The following is a 20,811-nucleotide window of genomic DNA, read 5'->3' on the forward strand; positions in this document are numbered from 1 at the left end:
ATGTGTGTGTGCTTTTGTTTTACTTTTTATTGTTACATTATGATAATACTAATTATTAATGGCTTAAACTTTATTCAGGTGGTTATATCTTTAGTCAGTATGGATGGTACATGTTTGCTGGGCTTGTGGTGCTCGGGATCTATTGGAATAAAATTCAAAAACGGTTAGACCGTTGGTACGACAAAAGAGAGTCGAGGAAATATGCTGAGAAATACCATAAAAGTAAGTTGATTTTTAGATGAAAAATAAATTGAGGGTGTTGCTGAAAAAAGGGCATCTGCTCAAAACAATGTTTTTATAAATCATCTAGTTTTGTAATTTTTGTAAATGATATATCAATGTATAAAATTAGCTATGATTTTTTGTAGCTACTAGCTTTTGAAATTATAATGAAGTTTTGAAACTTTGGTAAGTAATAAAGTAGATATTGAAGATTCTAAAGATGTAAAAGAGCTTTGGAACACAAATTCCTTTTTTTTCCAGCTACTACCTCAATTATTGTAAATTAAATTATCTAATCTATTATCGCTAGCTCAAGAAAATTGCTTACAAAGGATGAACAATATTCACCATTGCTGAAGTGGGTTTTCCATAGACTATGAATTAAGTTCACGATAGCATTATAAAGAATTAATAAGAAATTAGGGAAAGAGAATCCTGTTTAAAATGATCATTCCGGAAGTAAATGGATTGGAACCTTTCTGAAGTAGAAAGGCTAGAAAATGAAGAATGATACAAAAGTAAGTAAACCATCATTAATGTCAACAATTGAGTCAGGCCATATAAATAAAATAACAACTAATGAATATAAGCTGAATAGAGATCAGGTTTTGCACAAATTGTTCAAAGAAAAGAATAATTGTTCTAAAGTAACTGAGAGAAAGAAGAGCTGTGTGAGGAAACTATTCATGATAAGAAAGTTATAAACAATATCCGCATTTCAACAGCATATGATTACTCTACAGCTCTAGTTGAAGGAAAAAGAAGGACTAGAAACATGTTTGATTGAAGTTGCTCACAAAGGATTAATACGTTTTTCCATGGATGGCAAAAATTTTCAAATATCTACAAGGCATTTGTTAGCGATCCTCTTGTATTCGTAACTCTGGATAAAAGATATTAATTCTCAGAATCATGGCCCAGACACAGAAAAATTGTTAGATAACCAACTTTTTTATTTATAGTTCTTATTTTAAATTTAAGTTAAAAAAAAAAAAATGTTTATTTCAAAAAGTGTAGTTGTGCTTAATACTTGAAAATTGATTTGATATTCCTTTATTCCTATTATTTACCCTAATTTGAAGTAAATTTTTATTTCAATAAATTAAGAAAATGGCTTGGAAATAATAAATTAGTTTTGTTATTTATTTTTGTCATATCATTGCTTCTTATTTCAGAAAGTGAAATATTTTATAAAAAACAAAACAATAGACCTTTTAAATTAAATTATTTTATTCAAAGATTATATTATGACATGTTGGGCCTTTAGCCCACTTGTAAGTTATTTCCCTAAAAACAAAAAAAAACAACATATTTTTGGGTAAGTCGAAGCTAGAGACATGATCCGGGGTAAGTGAATAAATGGAGACTTTTCTCAAGTTTTGTTTAGAGAACTATAATTTAGAGTAAATCCATCTTAATTAATTGAAATTGCCATATATTCACGTGCCCAATTTTGCTTGTTTTATCTTTTGAATTAGTCTAAATGACTCTATTTCTATTGTTTTATTGTTTATTATTTAGAAATGCATTGTTTTTTTATAATGTTACTGAAGTATAAGTTATAACTTAAAAAGATGTTACTGAATCGCAATAAAAATATTAATCAACAAAACTGTCTTAAGACTGAGTGAGGTCATTTTTAGATATCAATGTAGTAATTGAAATGTTAAAAATATGTCTAATAAAAAATTAAGTTCTAAATATGTCTCTTTCTAAAAAATTTTAGTTTTAGGCTTCTTGGAGGGGGTTATGTTTTTCCCACTTAAACTAGTGCATGAGCATTAAAATATTTCCCTTTAAATTTCTTATTTATATGTTTAATAGTTGTGAAATAGTTACAGCTTATAGTAGGTGCTGTTTGTACAATTGGATTTGTAACCAAAGCTGATGAAATTTTAACTTATTAATGCTTCTGTAACTAAGTTATTTCTTGTTTCATTGCCACAGTTCTGTCATTTTTTATTTTAACTGATGATATTCTACATTATAAAAATAAAAATTTGCAATGATTATATTTTTATCATATATTGGTTTCTGAAGAATTAATAGATCTGTTTTCCTTGTATATTTCAACACTTGCAAACCACTGTGTTGTTTTTAATAAGTTATCTTGTGATTGGTAGTCATTGTGGTAAATAGCCCAAAATCAATGTGATATTAGTAGCGTAGTTTATTTTGATTTATAATCGTTGTATTATTAAAGTGATTAGATTGTAATTTAAGCTTCATAAATATCAGAACTATAATTATTTAAACCATTCTCATCATTACCTTTAGCCATTGAAGTTTCATTTTTAATTAAGTTGTTGAATTGATGATGTATTCATTATATTAGATCCGGATTTAGCATTAGAGAGAGTAGAAGCTATGGAAAGAGCTCGAAAAAAACAGCAGGAAGAACTGAACAGAAAAGCAATTGAGTACCAAGAAAAAATGAAGGAGGTAAGTGTTGTAACTCACAACGTTTAGTTAAATATGTTTATCATGTAAAACTTCAGGTATATAAGGTTTAATTCGGTTTTAAAAACAAGACTTGTTTTGATTGAATCTTACTAGTTGGCAGGCGTAGAAAGCTTTTAATTTAATATACCGTCCTGTCTAGTAGGGTGTCTGAATTTTAGGGGAAATGTTTTTCAAGTTAGATTTTGGATTTTTCTTGGATTTATTTTCAGAAATTAAAAAGTTGTTTTCTTTGTTTTTGTCTCAGTGACTGATTCTCAATATATTTAACTATCCATTGCCCTTTATAATCTCTTATGTTCTTTTTACTAATTGAAATGTTTTTTTGGCTGAAAGCACTGTGGCCTATAGTGTGCCATCCACCCTACAACACCACAGCATCAGAAACACTATAACACTATAACTAACTCATTAAAGCTTGAGATGTATAGATTCCGTGAATCTAAGTATATTTGAGGGATTAATCAATTCACACTGCTTGGGATTCATGAAGTGATCCACACCAAACAGTGTGAACCTCAACCCTGCAAATTAGTCATACCAACAAATGGTGTGGTATGCTGTTTCATTCTCAGCATTACAGAATCTGCAGAAAGGTAATCCCATAACCTTGAAGTTAAACATATGTTTATTAAGTCTACAGTGATCTGTGAATATCCCTGTAATTTTCCTTAGAGAACTCCTGTTCAACTAAAAAAATATTTCACTTCACCCTCTACAGGGTTTATCTAGAAACAGATCAAAGAGTAGTTGTCTTTTATTTAGCCAGTAAAGTTTGACTTTTAAGCTGTAAGCCACCTTTATATTACTTTTTGCATATCTTAGGCTTATGCCGAACATGGTCTTCAGGATAAAAGGATAGATATACCTTCTAATGGTTTATCACAAGACCAGCCATCAGCTCTTGAGCCTTGGGCAGTAAGGGAGCCACGTGTGTAGCAATTAATACCATTGTTTGATTTATGAATTTTGGTTTTATTGGTTTTATATTTGGGTTTATTATTGACTTATTTTATTTGTATCTTTACACTGAATCTGGTGTCTTTATATCTGCGGATTTGAGCATCTGAATACATAGAAAGCACCCTGTCCTCTATCCACTGTACAATCTTTTGTCCTGACAACGTCAGGGCTTTGGATTTTGCATCTTGTTTGACAAGCCTATACATTGTGTTTAGGGCTTGTGCTTCAGTCTACAAGTGTATTGGAATCAATTTAATCGTTGCAAAACTAAATTATTCTTAGATGTGATTCTATAGAAAATATTTTCTGTGTCTTGTATATTTGACCATTTTATTCAAGTTAAAACTATTCACTATTTACCGACCATTGTTTCAAATTGAGAACAAGGATTCTACCATTTTTTACGCCATATTTTGGTTTCATCAATTGCTTTGTGAATTTGACTTTAATTTAATCTTTTCCTGTTTCCTAGTGTCACCTAAATTGAGTCCAAAGATTCATGATTTTTCTTCTATTAAAAAAAGAAAATTGTTTTTGAACATTTTGTTATTTTCTTCTCCCTCTATATTTAAAAAAAAAACTTGTTATATTAATTCATGAATTTTCTCTCATTATTCCAAATATGCCCTTAAAAATAAATTAGTTAGAAAAAGTTTGTAATACATGTAGTGTTATTGGCCATCAAATTGTTATGTTCCCAATTAGGAACAATGGTCTGTTCTGCTTATTCGTAAAAATACAAACACTGTATAATGGAGTGCTGTAGCCCATCAGTATAATGCAGGTCTTGAGAAAACAAAACTACCAGTGTTATAGAACCTTAGCTATAGAAAGATAGACAAATATAATGATTGGAAGACCTATTACGTATATATGTGTAAATGGTTCTTCCAATCATTATATTCATCACTTATATTTATGTAACAAAAAATGTTTTTTAAATTAATGAATAAAATAATGAATACGTATTAATTATAATTAGTAATAAAAATATATTTAAAAACAATTTTGGTTATCATTTATAAGATTGAAACGAGAGCTAGATTCTCTTTAGAACCTGAGTCATGTTACAGTGAGGGTCTACTGTATTTTGTTTTTATTCTCAGCATTATTTCCAAATTTGAACAGAAGAGTAAAGTGCTTTTAGCTTTACAATGTTGTTCCCTCACTTTTTTTTTTTTAACCAAAAAGGTGTGCATGATGGAAGAAACAGTTGAATTTTTAAATTATTAATATAAAATGGAAACTGGCTATAAATTATTTTTACAAACTTGATGCCCAAATGACTGAAGTAATAACAAATTAAAGATTCTACCCAAAATTGCAAATTTTATTGTGCAAGAATTCATCAAAATGTGCAAGTTTTTCTAGATTCTATATAAGTAATGAAATGTTAGTTATTGTGTTGTATAATACAATCATTTTTGTTCCCATGATCATGAGCAATTATCTTGAATGAAGTCTATGTGATACAAATATCAAAATTCTATATCCTAAATTCTTTCCAATCATTAAATTTGACAAGCACCCATATTTATGGATAGAGCATTCTGTAGAGGAAGGAGAAATTGTGTGCTCTTCCAGAAACAATTGCCTAGAATAAACAAGAATAATTTTATCTATGTTTTCAATTCAGAAAATACCATTATGTTGAAAAAAAAATCTTTCTGATGAAGTTATCTTTTAATTTTAATGAAGGTTTGAAAAATTAAAATGTAATGCTCTCATTGGACATTTTTCTATTCCCATATTACTTTCTGAGCTCTTCCCAATATCACTCAACTATATAAATTATAGCTTTCGTGTTTTACAGCGTGAACAACAGCTGATGATGGAAAGAATAGCTAGGGCTGAAAAATTGCTCCAAGAAGAAGGTGGACATAGGCTTGGAAACGATAGCAGTCCCTCTTCTTCTAAGGGATTAAAGTCAGGTTGGTACTAATAAGCTCATTAATAGAACATCCTATTGCTATAAGCTGATCCTGGTTTTTTGAAAAATCCATATGGACAGCTAAAAAATTGATCTTGTATTAATTAAATGATGGAAAATAAATAACTATTCATTCATTGTTATTTAATTTAGATGTTAAATCAATTTTTAATATACAACCAACAGAATTAAGAAATGTCAAGTTTACTATTGTGTGAAATGTATAAAACTATCTATTATATTTGATACAGCACTGCAGATGGAATTGGTAATTTTAGAAATTTATTAGAATATTTTATTGTTTAACCTATATCTTCAGTTTAGCTGTGATTTCTCTTAAGCCTAAAAAAATCTTTACAACATTAAAAAAAGGAAAAAATCTTTACATCATTATTAGAAAAAAAAATTAACATCATCCTAGGCACAACTTGAAATAATTCTAGAAGTTAGTAAAGATTCTGTAGGTTGAGTCAATTTTTCAGATGAAGATGTCTGATTTTTATGGACTAAAATGATATCATGTAATACTTCACAGTTTTAATTTACATTTTCTAGAAACATTTTAAGCACTAAAAAGTTAATTATTTTTAAATGTTGATTTATTCTGCTGGGTGCTATTCTGAATTTCCTTATTCCCTGAAAACAATTATATACCTCTGAATAACATTGTATGAAATGTTGGCCCATCAACCTTAGCTTTCGACTAATATTAACATTAAATTTCATTTAAAAATTAATGATAAAAATGTATTCCCTGAATTTTTTTAATTTAAAAATTTAATCAATTTTTTTATAACTCAGCTTGGAGTATACCAAAACTTAAATGAAACTACTACATAAAAAAACTAAATAAAAAATGAAACAGATTACTAAAGTTTTCGTTCAACATTGAATGCATACATGCATATAAATCTTAGCTTCACATTTTTATTTCAAAATCTTTCATTTATTAAGAGATCTTAGCAACTAATGCCTTAAGCTTAATAAAAATTAAATTCCATCTGTCATTTAGACTGTAACCTACCTAATGTGGAGCCTTTGAAAATGGAATAATAGCAATGATAAAATGATTTTTTTTCATTTTTTTATTTATTTATTTTGAGGACCCTGAAATGTCTTTATTGAGTTAGATTGACACTAGAACCTTTTTCTCACTTTAACACCTTATTTTCTCTCCCTTCATTATGTATTTTATGAAATATAATAATCGTCCAATTATTAATAACCAGTGGAACATTTTTCTAAAGCTTTAAAAAAGTACATTTTAATAAAATTAACAATATGATTTGTTATTAATACAGATTATAATCCACTCATGGGAGACTCCAGTAGCAGGTACAAACCTCAGAAGAGAAGTGGCTGTTCTGGTGGAGGCTGTGGTGGTGGCCGGTGAACCACTGTTATAAATGTATTTAAAATTTTTCTTTACTTTTCTATTTTAGCCATATCCCAGATAAATAACTGATTTATTGTCATGGTAGATTGATTTAGGTTTATTTTATTTATTTCTAAATCCTTTCCATATCGATTGTTGTAATTAAATAAGTTATTATGGTGATCAAATGTTTTTATAGAAGAAAGATGATGTAACATATCTGATAAACATTTCAAAGTAAAAAAAAAGTTTTAATTTACCAATCTATTGGATTGAGGTTCAACATTATTCAATAGTTCCATAAAAATTTCCATCCTTAAGATTTTGTTTTTGAAACTTACCACTGACTTACATTGTCAATGTTAATCCTTCAATTACCTAAAAATTAGCATAATTAAAAAAAAAAGCCAAGTTAAAGCTTAGATATAGAACTCAGGAAAAACATCGGTAGCCAACCGATTCCTAGGGCATGGCTAGAATAGAAAAGTATACAATTTTTATTGTTGGGCATCCAGGCATAAAACAAAACAAAAAACAATTAAAATACTAGTTATAATTTAATATTATAATCATCAAACAACTATATGGAAACAGATGAGCATTTATTTAATATATAGTAATTATAAATAACTGCTATTTAATTTATACAATATATTATTATATTAATTTTAATATACAAAATAGGAAGCCTTGTGAAAGGATGTCACTTTCTCTAACAGTTAATCAGTCTTATAGTACAATATTACAAATGTATATATTTATATAACAGGCACAATGAGGCATATTATAATGTATCTGTTCTTAGTAATTTCTTAATATTGTAATGAGCATTGATTATTACGACATTGTAATCCCAATGCATTAATAACATAGTAAGCATACCTTATTAATACTTTTTGTTAATTGTTATTTTTTCCTCCTGATTCAAACAACTTATCCATTTATTCTCAAATTACTCTTTTATTTTATCATTATATTTAATTTTTAAATGGATAATTTTAATGGATTTTGTAATTTGTTCTTTCTTTTTTTTTTACTGTTACATGCTTAAAATTTAATGTACAATTTGTTAAAATACACATAATATTTTAAGCATGCGTTGAAATTATTGTTATTTCGTGACATTTACCACTGTATTTATTTAGCTCTTAGTTGGTATAACAATTAAACTAATTTAATATAAATCTTTTGCAATATATTCTTAAGCATATTCCCTTGTACCCAATCATAGTGCAAGAAATACTGAACTAAAAATAAAGAATTGGCACAATTCTGAAATTAGTTCATATCACAAGCATAAACTTATTTAATTATTAAGAATACTATGTGATCAACACTTCAACACACTGAGGTTAAAAATCAGGACAAATAATTGTTTTATCAATATAACAATAATTTATACTTATTCAGCGAATAGTTTTTTTTTGTTTAGGCCAGAATTATAAATATGTTGGTTTAAAAACAAAAACCATTCCACATCAAAATCTTTCACATTTTACATATCTTTAGTATAGAAACTTTCAAAGGATTATAAACTTGTAGAGTTTTAGTAACATAAACATAAATGAAAAAGAACAAAACCTACATTGCTGAAAAATAATTGGCATCTATTCTTTTAAATATTCCAATAACTAAAATAAAGAAACAAGTTATAATAAGAAACTAGTGGTTTCTGAATATATAGCCTCATTGGCATCGGACATGAGACTTTAGATACTCAGTAAATAGATTATAAATCTTCAAAACAATTTTAATCTGATGTGGGAGGATATGGACGGAAGAGAACCTTTGGTTTTGCAATAATATTTACATACTAAAGTTTTATAAACGGGAATGGTATGCGGTATTTGAAAGGCCCCAACATCTATCATGCTATTTCTGTAACCTATGAATGAGTTATTACAAAGTTCTCCATGATTAAAAAGAAAAAATATCTTTTTTTTTTTCAATTCAAATTTTCACAGAGTACGTTCAAAAATAGATATACTTTTATCTTGGACTAAATAAAGCAATTACTTATATTTAATTAATAACAGAAGAAAATAGAAAAAATCTGAAAAACAAAAATCATTAACCCTTCGTCTGGGGTGACTAATGAATTTAATTTCATACATTTCTAGTATCTATGGGTTACTGAAAGATAACATTTCAATTTACGAGAAAAATGAGATTAGTTATTCAATTAGTAACAAAAAAAAAATTTACTTGTATATTTACTTCCAAGTAATAAATTTAACTAAAAAATGTTGACCATTACAAAATTATTGCCACTTTTTAAATTATTTATATATGAAGTTTTCAATTAATTGATTTTAAATCCCTCTTCACCACTAAAGGAACACTGGTGGTTATTGCATCAAGCTAGTGCAATATTTTTTTAAAAATTATTCACAACAGTGTAATTAGTACTCACTTTTAATAGCTGACATTTGTATAAGCTAAAGGAATAAAGAATAGATAAATAGGGGAAGGCAAAAAGGGGTGAAATATAAATTATATGTAAATCAAAGGGATAGAAGGGAATTTACGTAGAGCATAATTCACTAATTTTTTTCTTTTGCATATCTAGAGGGATCCTCAAATTTTTTAGAAAACAAAAATTTTTATTTTAGGTTCACTAAATTATATGAAAATAAAAGTATCATCTAATTGCTACATTACATTAAAAGAAGACACAGCCCAACGAAGGATTAATACAAAATAATAAGAACATGAAATAATGAATATGCAAATCGTTGTATATAACAATTGATTGGAATACAAGAGAAAATTCCTTGGCACAGAGCAGTAAAGAAGATACATATAGCTATGTAAAAGAATTCAAACACTTTTTACTTCACATGAATGTACTAGAGCTGTTGAGACATTTTCATTCTACCTCATACACAATATTACTTTATAAAGAATAATTTAAAATAATCTCTTTGCGGAGAGGAATATTCTATTAACTCCCATTACTGCCTTATAATATATACTCTAAAAGTTACTTAATGTAATAGCCTCTTCTTGCCAATCACTGTAGATGGGACAACTAAAATCCACTCCACTAAGTTATTTAAAAAAAAAGTCTTGAACTTTTAGATATCAATTAATTTCTATGTTTCATTTTGTTATACAAACAATATTTCTAAAATAATTTGCGAATACCTCTCATTTTGAAAATTGTAGTTCAATAAAAGAAAAGTGCATTAAAAACCTCAGGAACTTCGTAAACAATTTTAAGCCATCTGATAAAGAAAAATAGAACAGAAAATATATGGTATAACATAGTGAATTTGTAGAAACCATATCAAAATAAACCATAAATTAGGCTTCACAGCCAACTTCTGAGGATACTGAAAGAAAAGGCAACCAGAAATATGATTTCGAGCAATGTCATTTTTCCTTTAATTGTTTTATCACCCAGAAGTCATGGTAAAAAAATAAAAATTATATTATTGAGTATAACAACATTGGATGATAAACAGGAGGAAATAAAAGAAAAAAACATATTGAAACCATAGTAATAATCCTTGACACCAACTAATGTCTTCTTAAACCTGAATCAACAGGCTAAAAACAAGGAATGTTTTATGTCTTCAGTTAAAATGTTCTGCTTAACATACTTCAAGATTTCTACTTGAAAAAAAAACTATTTGAACTACTGAGCTGACCCAACTAATGAGGAGACTAGAAAAGAGAGTTAAAAAAAAAAATACCAAAATTTTCCGAATAAAAATCGCAATTGTCATAAAGATAATTTATGTTAAAAAATAGATCATAATACAGAGTTCCAAAGGAGAAAACTAATAAAAAAAATATGCCATTTACAGAGAGGAAAATATATTTTTTCTATTACAGCCATATAAAATGAAGTCAAATAAAATCCGAGCCTACAAGAAACCTCGAAAAAATATTTAAAACTATCAAAATGAAAGACTATGGTTGATAAACTTGACAGAAATAAAGTAAACTGAATTAGTAGTTGTCATGTAAGTAATTGTCATTAAGATGTATGGTACTGCTATTACACTTTCTGACTAATTTTCAATACTTGAATGGAAAAAAGCTAAAGTTTTCTTTAAAATGTTTAACAAATAATTGATAAAAGCATCACAATAATTTAAATTAATACGAAAAAAAATTCTGGTCTAGTGTAGTTAAAAAATATTTTAATAGTAACTTTATCCTCCTATAGTAATATTAATATTTAATAAAGAACTAAGCGAACAAACAGATGTGCCCTAAACCACTTAGTTAAAAATTATTTTACTTTATATAATGCAAGATAGAGAATTTTGTCTCATCCTGACGAAAATATTAGGGGAAAAAATTATTTTTGTAATTATATCAGTCCCATCTACAGTGTAACAAAAACAGTCATATAAGCACATATACAGATGCATATATGTAACCATATGACTAATTGATGGTTAACCAACAACAGCATATTACCTGTGCAGCAGAAGAGGAGAAGGGAGCCTGTAGCCCCTACCCTTCTGTCATTTGAAGCGTTTGACCAGCAAACGATTTGCTTCTGCTATTTTGAAAGCCAACTGCCTTACACTTTCTGCACACTTCTCTAATTCTGCACACTCTACCTGAAGCCTCATTGTCGATGTGTTCAATTGGTAGAGTGCATTTCTCACTACATCATCAGTAGAAGCCTAGAAAAAAGTAATTAATGAAATGCTGAAAATCTAAACATTTAGAAAATGAATATAATACATTTACATAACTCTTGAATCTTTAAATATAGAAATTTATCTCTGCAGAGAAAAGACCATGAATGTTTCATCTTAATATCTCTTCTTATTGAAAGAAAAAATTAAAAAAATGTTTGCTATCCTAACATCAACAAGGGAAAATGTGAAAAAAACTTTTATAAGAAAAAAGAGAATCATAAAATTTTCCTATCTGGACACAGAAATTTGTATTACATCCAACAATTTATTTAATAAAGACTGATTATCATTAAGTGCATACTTGTGGAAAGATGGCAGTTAGTTCTGCAACTGCAACACGGATTCTCTCTGCACAAGGAACATACACAAAATTTGATTCTGTTGGTCGAACTGAAGACCAGAGCTCTTGTATCCGTTTAGTGACCTGGGTAGTTCTACGAATGACTTCCTCTGAGAGAGGCATCACCCCCTTAAAAAAAAAAATAAATAAATAATGATTAGTTAAATGATTTCATCAACTTTATGCAAAGCATTTTATTCTATTGGCCTATGACAAAAGTAAAAAAGCAAACTATTCAAAAACAGAATTGAACAAGAATCCTAGGCTCAGTGAAGTCTGCCAGAGTAGCAACTATCTTACAGCAGTTTCCAAAAAGCAGAGGATCATATTCTTGGTTAATGAATAGATACTAATTTATGCAACAGCGAGTACTTAGCAGGAGACTGTATAAAAATTGAAACCTAGTTAAACTAATAATTATATTTAATAGATCATAATAAATCAAAGCATACCCTGACAGTTTCTCTGGCTTCATACATAGAAACTGGTCTGTTGCCAACACGTATCAGGTCCATCACTGGTTCTGGTTCATTGGGACCACTCAATGCAGTTTTCAGCCTGCAGTTCTCTTCAGATACATCACTCATCTGATTAAAGATTTTATAAAATTAACTTCATCATAATAATAAGAAGAAAAAATAGATATATGGTTGATATATAGATGGAAAAGATAGATAAAAGGAACTCACTGCCTTGGTAAGGTGATGGACCTGCTGGGCAAGCTGACTTTCCCTCGCCTGTGCCAAGGCCAGCCGCTCTCGTAACTCCCTCTCTACAGAGCTCTCGGCTTTGGCAGCACTACTTTTAGCAGGCTCTACTAAAGTTAATGGGAGACCTCTTGAATTCTGGGCCACCTGTGAAACATCAAGATTTACAAATAAAATATAAGTCTCTGAAATACTGAACCTCAAAATTTTTCACAATCGCAATACTTCCCCTTACTATATATTTTATAAATAGATAAGTGATAATTGGTAGTGATAAGTGGTAGGGACGATCCAACAGACGGCTTTGTTGAGTCATCTAGGCTTATTGGAGTGTTTCACATGAGGCAGTGAAAGTCTTAGTGAGAGGACTCAGCAGGTATGCCAGTAAATTTTCGAATGAGGATGAATGAAAACCCAGGCAAATAGAAAAACATTCTCTGGAAGGACACCACAAAAGAGTGGAACCAGCCTTGGGTGACAAGCCCAAAAGGTGCTACCTTGAGGAAATATTTCTCCACAGTTCAGTCGTGTATTGAAGCAAAGTGGGTCCTCCCGGACTACTGAATCTCAATTTCTCAGGGGACATGGGAATTTTGAGTGGTTCTCAAAGAAGAGTAAGTTTATAAATAGAAAGTTCACATATTATGTAAAAGCAAAAGAACAGCAGCCTTTGAATAAAGGAAAAATACCAAATAATTAGTGTATTCGAAATATAATATGCTGGACAGTAGATCTCTATGATTAAAGAATAATAGTAAAAATTAATAGGTGCTAGGTAGCTCAAATTACTAACTAATAAGAGTATTTTAACTAGAGCTAACAATAATTAATTTTTTCACACATACCATTATTGCTAATTGTTCAGCAGTGGCATAGTCATCATCTGACGCAACACTGTCATAGAGAGGTTCTTCATCAGAATTGACCTTGCCATCTAAGACAAAAAAAAATAGAGAGACAAGGTTAATTAAAAGTAGAAGTAATAAAAATTGAAAACATTCAATTTTTGTTGAAATAAAACTATTTATATGATAACAGCAGTGTGATATCATCAAAATACAATATTGAGAGTGGACAACATTTATTGATTAATTAAACTAATTAAAAATCAGGGATTTACTTATGACATGATTTAATAAATTATCAATATAATAAGTTGAAAATAACATGCTGGTATTTGAAATTAGCCTTAAATTATACTGACTGATAATAACGAGCTGGCGTCGGTCAGCATCATGTAGTATATCCAGGACAAGTGCCGAGAACTCTCCAGGGGAAAGCCTGGCCAACTTCTGCCTCCCCTGGTTCCTCATGGTACTGAGATCAGGGTCTACTGGTAGAAAGGGAACTGTACTATACTCAAGGGATGCTCCACTCGACAACCAAACTACACAAAACAATATTACATTAATTGGTTGTTAAAAAACAAACCAGATTAAATAAATAGATTTATTTATTTTATAATTATTGAACAAAAGAATTCACCTAGATAAATACTTTACTCCCTTTATGCTAAACTATTTTTTTTTAATAAGACATTACAGCAGTTTATTTGGTTGCTTTAAATCTTTGAAATATATTCTAATTAAAACTGGCAGAACAATTTTAGTTTCAACTAATATTGATTTTTAAAGAGATATTTTTATATAAATTTTAGCATAGTAAACTATATAAATAAATTTGCACTCAATTCTATCAATCAATATTTGTTTACAGATTGGGAAACTTTAGCTCGAGTACCACTTACTCGTCTCTGTTTCTCTCCTGTCCACCTCATCATAAACATCAGTAGCAAGGTCTTCAAACTGTGCATGTGACAACTAAAGCAAAAAAAAAATTATTGCATTAAAATTGAAGATAATGCACTTTAGCTCCCAATAAATTGAGTAATAAACCAACCTGTGCAATGCGAGGTCGACCATGACTGTTGGGTTCTGGCGTTATGACACAGTCCCTTTCAGTAGGTATGATAAAATGTTGACCAGTTGCATGGTCAGGTCGCATCCTGGTCAGAAAGTAGATCAAGCGATCAGTTACTGTATATAGCATTTCAGTAAGTCTCGAATGGATCTCCCGATGACCTACGAGCCTAAATAAAAACAATACCTCTCCTTAAATAAAGTACAGCACAATTTCTAGGTAAGGGATGAATTGTTCTTAAAATAACAATGAACCATAGCCATTTTAAAGTAAATTGGTGTTAGAATTTAAGATTTTGACTTGATATTTATGTTCAACCTCATCACTATCTGTGGGTTCTGGAGATTAACCTGCCCTTAAATAATGGAATCAAATCATCAGAAACATCATAGTCAATGTTCAATGTCACAGACAGCCTTAGACTGGTGTGAGGCGCCTAACAAACCAGGGGGTCTCAGTCCCAAATCATCAACTATCTCCTCAAGGAAAACCCAACTTTCCCTGTACCCCTCATTTCACCCCATTAAATTTATCTTACCATTATTTTTTCTTCATTACTGCCACATGCAATTTTATGGGGGGTTTTCTAGAATTTGTTTTAAATGTTTTATGACTCAGGTCACCCAATTTGTCTTGATCCACCTCTTACAAAAGATATATCGTTCAAGTGCAAAGACAGTCCTACATTAGCATATTCTTACATATGTAAGAATGAATCTGATAGTTAAATTGTGTTTTCTACAATCGCACGATTTTTTACTATGCACTAAGCAACTGTAAATTAATCATCAGTGCTTAAATAGAACAATTGGTTTCCATTATGTTCAAAATGAAAATAAGATGAAATTTAGTTATGGGAGTTACGGTAGCAGCGAGGTAACACGCCTGTCTGCCAACCCATATATTGCGAGTTTGAGACCGGCCCAACCTGGAATTTTTTTCAAGTATAAAATTATGCAATACCCACTCACAAAAAATAGGCATGGGGGTGACAGACCCACCCTATGACAACCACGTCAGAAAACGCACGACATATTTCTAAAGTACATCGCGCGAGGCCTTGGATCTCCATGGTCTGTCGTGCCAATGAAAAAAATTTGGATTAAACTTTTTGAGATTAAAAATTAAACTTATATATCTTATCACATGAAATTTTCCAGTAGTTATTCCATGCAGAAACTCATATATAGATGAGATGTTTGCATAACATACACAACAAGAAAATGGTAAACATTGATTGTCAAACAAAAAATGTTAGTTGAAATTTAGACCAAATATTGGGTAAACAATTTTAATCCATAGTTTGTCTAGTTAAAACACATCTTTAATATTAAATTAAATTTCTTTATACAAACAAAAATTTTTAACTGGGCAAAACTTACAATATCATAATCTCAATGTAGTTTTGAAATTATATAAAAGTAATTGGTTGGATTCTAGGTATACGATCAAAAAACATGCAACTAGTTGTAATTACATACGAATAAAAATACACATAACTACCTAGCAACATGTGGTGGAGAATTTCCATTGGCATCCCTGGCGGATGGATCTGCTCCATAGACAACCAATAGCTCCACTTGATTCAGCTGACCAGCCTTTGCAGCAACATGAATGGGCCTTGTTCCCTTTTCCTATAATTAAAATAAGTTAGTTAAGTTTACTTGTATTAAATTTACTAATAAATGATGGTGGATATAAATTTAATAGCTTTTAGTTAACCCACGTAATATAATAAGTCATAAGTCAATAAGTCAAGAAAAATTTAACTATTGAAAATGAAATTTCCCAGTTATTTACAAATAGATTGATGATAATTAAGTAAAACTAAAATTAAAATCCTCAGTGAGTTAATTATGTTTTTAAATCTTTCTATGGCAACCCAATAGCACTCAATAATCTGAAAAGTGTATCTCTCAATATTTACAAATTTAAAGTAGGATATTATGAGGTCAATATAAAAGAAAAGAATAAAGAGAATTTCTAGGAAAGAATTACATTTTATAATATCATTAAAATTTGATCTTAAAATCCGAACAACAGATCAGAAGAAAGACACCACAAAAGAGTAAACAAACCAACTGACTGGGTGAAGGAAGTTAGGATCTGCCCCCTGAGCTAACAGCTTCAATGTCATAAGGATTTTCGGCGTCTTCACAATGGAATGAAGTTCAAGGTTCAATTCTTCCTCGCTTTCACCACTGCGAAAGATAAACTGCAACTCTTTATGCTTTGCTCGGATGAACTCCGCTTTTGTAGGGCTGAAAATATAATCAACTACTAACTTATGTTTATTAACCAAAGTCATTTTAAAGTAAATTGGTGTTAGAATTTAAGATTTTAACTTGATATTTATGTTCAACCTCAACACCATCTGTGGGTTTTTGAGATACTAGGATAATTTAGTAAGCTTTCCTCTCAAAAATATGGATGATAAATTCATGTACAGTACTGCAAATTAAAATTTAGAAGTAGTAATGAATAATACCAAATAATTGTATAATACTAACTATACACCAAACCAAGTTTCAAAACAATTTTCACTATTAAGAACTTAAAATAACTTAAAATCAGTATTACCTTCCATACTTAATATAATGACTAAAGAAAAAAGATTCACATGATAACTTCTTTTATCAGTATAAAGTACAAATAGAGAGGGTTTAAAAATTCAACAAAAATATTTTGATGAAACTTAATGTTTTAGGTTTCTCAAGGCCAGAAAGATTTTTTTTTATGCCAGACACTATGATGAACTATCAGGTTATAACAGCAAATCAGAATATTTAATTCAACTTCATTTTAAATTAAATTTAATTGATTGTCAGAGGCTCCAACAAAATACATCATATTTTCATTTCATAAACTACCTAATTAAATGAAGATAAATCTTTATAATGACCAACTAATGTGCATATTATCATTTGTATGGTTAAAATTTATTACTCTATATTTTCAAAATACAATAAATATACAACTAATATAACAAGAACTATGGCAGTATAACAGGAACTTGACACAAAAATCATTTCTTATTGGAAGAAGATATTAACCATATGAAGTAGATTGTAGGAAGATAGTCCGGGCGGCGATCAATTAAGATATCAAAATAGAAGGAAAAAAATATTTGTTGTTAACCAACGTTTCCCCCCACTTTGCAGGGCTGTCACACTGAAATAAAGGATGACAAATTATGTCATCTTTGTTTAAATGCAAGTCCAAATATAGTGAAATATATTTTTGTACTAGTTTACAACTCAAGCTCCAACATGAGGTAATTCAAAACCCACTCACACAGAATGCTACAGGTTAATACATGCTGATTTCCATTATTTCATTTTTTTTCTTACCCTTTTGAGAAAGTGGAAGTCTACAGCTTTTATCTAATTAAAGCAGTATTAATAATAGTATAAAAAAATAGAAAACTATTTAATTTATAATCTTAACCACTTTCTTGAGACTGGTAAATTTTTTAAAAATAAATAACTTAATTTCTATCCATTTTAGTCTCAAAATTATATAATTTAAAAACTGGAAGATTATTGATTGACCGTGTGTATAGATGAATGGAATATGGTCCGGGTGCAGTAAAAAAAAAACTCAAATAGTAGATAATTATACTATTTTATTGAGCCAACGTTTTGCCCCACGTTGCAGGGCTTCGTCAGGGCTAAAAAAGATACAAACACTATAGTTACAAAAAGGAAAAAAGAAAAAACATAAGTGTAAAATAACAGGGGTATAAAATGAAATGTAAGATATAATAAGAAAAATTAATAATAGATATAATAAAAAATTTGTCTTATTATATCTTACTTTTCATTTTATACCCCTGTTATTTTACATTTATGTTTTTTTCTTTTTTCCTTTTTGTAACTATAGTGTTTGTATCTTTTTTAGCCCTGACGAAGCCCTGCTACGTGGGGCGAAACGTTGGCTCAATAAAATAGTATAATTATCTACTATTTGAGTTTTTTTTTTGTTTTTTTTACCGCACCCGAACCATATTCCATTAATTTAAAAACTGTATTAAGATTGTCCCTAAGGATGGCCGATTGGCCGAACGTCGGACTTGTAAGAAAAATAAAGTGTTTTGAGACTAAAATGGATAGAAATTAAATTATTTATTTTAAAAAAATAGAAAACTATGTTCATATAAAATTATGTTCACATATGTAAATCCAGTCATTCTCAGCAGAAAGGTGGGTACTAGATTCAAAGCACTACTCCAACATGTTGAGTGATCATTCCCAACAATTTCCTAAGAATCAAAGCAGATGTCCCTTCGTTTATAAGAAATTGCCAATTACATTGTAAACTACAAATGGAATCGATTTGTGACTTCAAAAACTAAAAAAACATTTTATATAATTCCATTTCTAGCATTTAAAGGTGCAGTAACTTACAATGTTGGAAATGCAACCTAATCCTGAAGAGTGAGGCACAGCCTGATTCGAGCCATCCCACGACAAACTTAATATTTATCAATTTTTAATATTATCAGTACTATTATTATATTTTTTTATTTATTATATTAATTTAAGAAATTTCATTTTTTTTTCTTTGTTGACTTTGTTTTTTTCTCTTTATTCTTACTTACATAACCGTTATTATTTATTCTTTTTTTACAATTTAACATTATTATTAATAATTGTTCATTAGCTATAGCTTCGTAAATAGTAAGGATTGTCATTATCAACTGTAAAAAAATAAAATAAAATAAAAAATCTAATTGTTTTAATAACCATGTAACCATTTGGTAATGGAAAATAATATAAATAAAAAACATGGTAGGTGGGTGTCTGTACTCACTTATACAAAATGAGAAAACAATTTGTTATTTAAAACCTGAAACCATAAAGTAAGTTGTATTTTGTGAATTTAAGGCTAAATCTCAACTGAAAAAGGGTTGTCCATCTCTTGAGCTAATGGCAGGTAGCAGTTTTGATTCGATCAAAGCACTACTAATAATAATAATGTAAGTTATATAACAAAACAATATAATACTGAATAAAAGTGAGAACACACCCACCTGCCATTTTGGAGTAGTACTTCAGAACAGTAACCGAAAGGAGAGGTATTGTGAAAACAATAAAAAGAAAGAAGAGATATAACAAAACAAGAGATTTACGAAATTATTTAAAAATTTATATAAATATTTTTGGTTGAAAATTATTTCATATTTAAGATAATATTTGTCACTGATAAAACCATAAAATAATAACTAAATAAGAAATTTATAATTGACTCACTGTACAGGGTCCTTTGGTGTAGGTTTCTTCTTGGTCTTCATTTCGGGCAGATTATGCTCCCAAATGCTATTAACACCACTACTATTAAGGGTCTGAATCATCTAGAGTTAAAAAGAGAATTTAACGTACCCATAAATAACTAATAATTTAATTTAGTAATGCATCACTGATCATACAGAATAGAATTAGGAAAAACTTTCTTACCTGTAATTGGGTTATATTCCAATGCACTTTTTTTAATGACCTAACTTGAGATATGTGCCTACCTAAACTCCTATGAATACTACAACATTCATCACAGATTAATAGGCCCCTATTTACCAGAGCCCAAGGTGGATCTATGGACAGTATTTAATTAATTAAACACTTTAGCTGTAAAAAAAAAAAAAAAAAAAAATACAAGGGTAAAATAAAATTTACCTAATGATCCACAATCAGCACAAACTGAATTTAATAAAACACTTGAAGACATTATTGAATAATTTCTTAAATTGACCGTTAACTCAAACCACACATGTCAGTTACTATTTTCTTTAATTAACGCGAAGTTTTTCAGATATGGAAAGGGCAATTTAACTTAACGAACATCCTTAGATGACATAAATTATTTGTCACTAATTGAATGAATTAAACATCAGCAATAACCTTAACATTCACTCCTATCTAGGGGATGATGCCAAGGAGCTATTTTTCTTCAAAGGTAATAAGATACCAATTATCTATTTACTGATAATCATTAGAAAACATCCAATCTCCCATTCACTCGTATTTTTTTTTATTTCCATTACTTGATAAGCAATTCATGCAAAGAAAATACATTGAAAAATAAAGGAAAATTAGAGTTTTAATACAGTGCATTTATTTAGGCATGCAAATAGAAAAATGGAGAAACTCAGTAATTTTTTTTTTTATTTTATACTTAAAGAAGTAAAACATTTACCCATTATAAGTTTCTGCTTTTTATACTACCGTCAAAAT

The 20,811-nt window shown here is 29.3% G+C and overlaps 2 protein-coding genes across 3 annotated transcripts in view; one reads left to right on the forward strand and one right to left on the reverse strand.

The window, feature by feature from the left end:
• The window catches only part of LOC106685858 (selenoprotein S), a 10,626-nt gene extending 3,229 nt beyond the window's left edge, over positions 1 to 7,397 (forward strand). Inside the window, exons 2-5 of one of the 2 annotated variants that reach the window (XM_014428816.3) lie at positions 79 to 222; positions 2,558 to 2,664; positions 5,459 to 5,576; positions 6,877 to 7,171. In XM_014428816.3, the coding sequence (XP_014284302.1) occupies positions 79 to 222; positions 2,558 to 2,664; positions 5,459 to 5,576; positions 6,877 to 6,968 (461 nt within the window). In that variant the 3' untranslated portion in view covers positions 6,969 to 7,171. Of the gene's footprint in view, positions 1 to 78; positions 223 to 2,557; positions 2,665 to 5,458; positions 5,577 to 6,876 lie in introns of both variants that reach the window. The other variant, XM_014428815.3, reaches the window with a different exon arrangement.
• A 3,897-nt stretch (positions 7,398 to 11,294) lies between these two features.
• On the reverse strand, positions 11,295 to 20,446 carry Git (ARF GTPase-activating protein GIT1). The gene is made up of 13 exons (XM_014428817.3): positions 20,254 to 20,446; positions 20,038 to 20,171; positions 19,834 to 19,934; positions 16,668 to 16,842; positions 16,085 to 16,215; positions 14,561 to 14,750; positions 14,409 to 14,481; positions 13,866 to 14,048; positions 13,507 to 13,595; positions 12,644 to 12,808; positions 12,407 to 12,541; positions 11,916 to 12,083; positions 11,295 to 11,596 (listed from the first exon to the last, which is right to left on the reverse strand). Exons 1-13 carry the CDS (start codon positions 20,303 to 20,305, stop codon positions 11,432 to 11,434), a joined length of 1,761 nt encoding a protein of 586 aa, XP_014284303.1. The 5' UTR covers positions 20,306 to 20,446; the 3' UTR covers positions 11,295 to 11,431.
• Positions 20,447 to 20,811: the final 365 nt, after the last annotated feature.

Source organism: Halyomorpha halys, unplaced genomic scaffold, assembly GCF_000696795.3.
Source record: "Halyomorpha halys isolate HHAL.00 unplaced genomic scaffold, Hhal_1.1 Scaffold749.1, whole genome shotgun sequence".
Lineage (NCBI taxonomy): Eukaryota > Metazoa > Arthropoda > Insecta > Hemiptera > Pentatomidae > Halyomorpha > Halyomorpha halys.